We start from the raw sequence: 2,420 nt of genomic DNA, 5'->3' as shown, positions 1-2,420 counted from the left end.
ATAGTTGAATACAATTTTTGTTAATCAGAACAATACACGCATAATATATTATTAAGCAGTTTGCGATATTGAAACACAATGAGTCCACAAAGCATCACTTTTCGTCAAATACTCTGTTTCGTGGGCAACTAAGTGTGGCTTCTCAGCAATATATTTGATAAGAGTATCGTGACACATTTTTCCTTCTTGAACAAGATCATGACAGCATGCATCAGTGATGGTTAAATTTTCAAAGACAACACCAATTATATCCAACGCACATTTTGGACTGATTTTAAGAAGACATGTATCCCATAGTGATTTTGCTTCAGCTTCTTCTACAGAGAATGCAGGAACGAATGCACAAACCAAAGCAACAACAATGAATATGATAGTAGTTCGGGAGGAAGTGTGAGCCATTTTGCAAATACTTTCAAAATAAGTGGCAAATGTTATTAATATAATATATTAAAATTTTTGTATCTGGTATTTTAGAATGAAATTTTGTCTCATATTTATAAGAGATTAAACACTAAAACACAAACTAAACGTATTTTCAAGTGAACATAATATATTAATTAATGCAGTTTAACGTTAAATAAAATGTGACAGTTAATAAGAGTTTTCTCTAACATATTTGAAAAATTTAGAGAAACAAATATACTTATTATTTAAACTAAGTACTATCAAAATAACGTATTTCTAAATTTTCAATGTTTTAAGTTATTTTGTTGTTAAGAAATAAACTACCAATCGAATTTAACCCTTGTTTATACCTATTCTTTATTTTCTGTAAATGTTAACAGGCTCCATCATTTTACAGAAATTTAGGTTTAAGAATGTTAATTTAATCGAGTATGAATTGTCCTATAACACGTATTCTTATGTTGTAAAAATTTCCTACTAAAACAAATTATATAGCTAAACCATAACTAGTTTATAGATTATATGGATATAATTTCATTGAAATGAAGCAGGAACTGACAAAAAAATACCTGAATTAAACTATTAATTTGCCAAACTTACAAGGTTGTAATCTGTTAAAAATTTTGAAGCCAAATCTAAAAATTGTAAATAATGAAATAAAAAATATGCACAATTTTGTTTCCAAAACTTTTGTGATCGATCTAAAACTCAAATCCATACCCTCCATCCTAATATCATTGGCATAAGTTATTATCTACTTACAAGTCATAGGATATTGTTATTTTGCGTGATTACATCCAGTCTCATTATTTTCTTTATAAATGATCGTATTTACAAAATTGTCGACAACTTGAGCCTCCAAAATATTGTTTTTCCCAAGTCATTATTTTGGCATGTACTATTAAACTCTAAGGTTTCAAATGGGAAACATTTGATGTTTTTTTAGATTCCTGTTTTAAATTATCAAGATATTTTTCAGTATGTAAAAATAATGATTGACATCTTAGATGAAAATTAAATTTTAAAATTAAAGATACGTTAAATCAAACTAATTAAGCAATATTTTTTGAAATTAATCATATATGTTTTGTTATTAGTTTAACAATCTTGTATGGATAGTGCATTGTTTTTCAGCTGAGTTAATATTTGTATTGATTCATTTAGAATGAGATTTACTTGATGTTCGTTTTATATTGCATGTTGTTTGATCCATGATTTTTTATCAAAGAAAATTTAAGGATAGTTGAATACAATTTTTGTTAATCAGAACAATACATGCATAATATATTATTAAGCAGTTTACGAAATTGAGACACAATGAGTCCACAAAGCATCACTTTTCGTCAAATACTCTGTTTCGTGGGCAACTAAGTGTGGCTTGTCAGCAATATATTTGATAAGAGTATCGTGACACATTTTTCCTTCTTTAACAAGATCATGACAGCATGCATCAGTGATGGTTAAATTTTCAAAGACAACACCAATTATATCCAACACACATTTTGGACTGATTTTAAGAAGACATGTATCCCATAGTGATTTTTCTTCAGCTTCTTCAACAGAGAATGTAGGAACGAATGCACAAACCAAAGCAACAACAATGAATACGATAGTAGTTTGGGAGGAAGTGTGAGCCATTTTGCCAATGCTTTCAAAATAAGTGGCAAATGTTATTAATATAATATATTAAAATGTTTGTATATGGTATTTTAGAATGAAATTTTGTCTCATATTTATAAGAGATTAAACACTCAAGCACAGACTAAACGTATTTTCAAGTGAACATAACAAATTAATTAATGCAGTTTAACGTTAAATAAAATGTGACCATTAATAAGAGTTTTCTTTAACATATTTAGAAAATTTTGAGAAAAAATATATTTATTATTTAACCTAAATACTATCAAAATAACATATTTCTAAATTATAGATGTTTTAAGTTATTTTGTTGTTAAGAAATAAACTACAAAAAGGTTGTAATCTGTTAAAAATTTTGAAGCCAAATCTAAAAATTG

The 2,420-nt window shown here is 27.1% G+C and overlaps 2 protein-coding genes across 2 annotated transcripts; both read right to left on the bottom strand.

Annotated features, from left to right (window-relative positions):
* Positions 1–51: 51 nt before the first annotated feature.
* On the bottom strand, positions 52–399 carry LOC106317239. The gene has a single exon (XM_013755089.1). The coding sequence runs from the start codon at positions 397–399 to the stop codon at positions 52–54; it is 348 nt and encodes a 115-aa protein (XP_013610543.1).
* A 1,305-nt stretch (positions 400–1,704) lies between these two features.
* On the bottom strand, positions 1,705–2,043 carry LOC106317336. Its single transcript, XM_013755168.1, has one exon. The coding sequence runs from the start codon at positions 2,041–2,043 to the stop codon at positions 1,705–1,707; it is 339 nt and encodes a 112-aa protein (XP_013610622.1).
* Positions 2,044–2,420: the final 377 nt, after the last annotated feature.

This window comes from Brassica oleracea, chromosome C9, assembly GCF_000695525.1.
Source record: "Brassica oleracea var. oleracea cultivar TO1000 chromosome C9, BOL, whole genome shotgun sequence".
In the NCBI taxonomy this organism is placed as follows: domain Eukaryota; kingdom Viridiplantae; phylum Streptophyta; class Magnoliopsida; order Brassicales; family Brassicaceae; genus Brassica; species Brassica oleracea.
The sequence above is the reverse complement of the archived record's forward strand: the minus strand, read 5'-3'. Positions and strand labels throughout refer to the sequence as shown.

Bases quoted from the DNA above. Each gene is read 5' to 3' on its own strand.
- LOC106317239 (XM_013755089.1), bottom strand. From the start codon at position 399: ATGGCTCACACTTCCTCCCGAACTACTATCATATTCATTGTTGTTGCT.
- LOC106317336 (XM_013755168.1), bottom strand. From the start codon at position 2,043: ATGGCTCACACTTCCTCCCAAACTACTATCGTATTCATTGTTGTTGCT.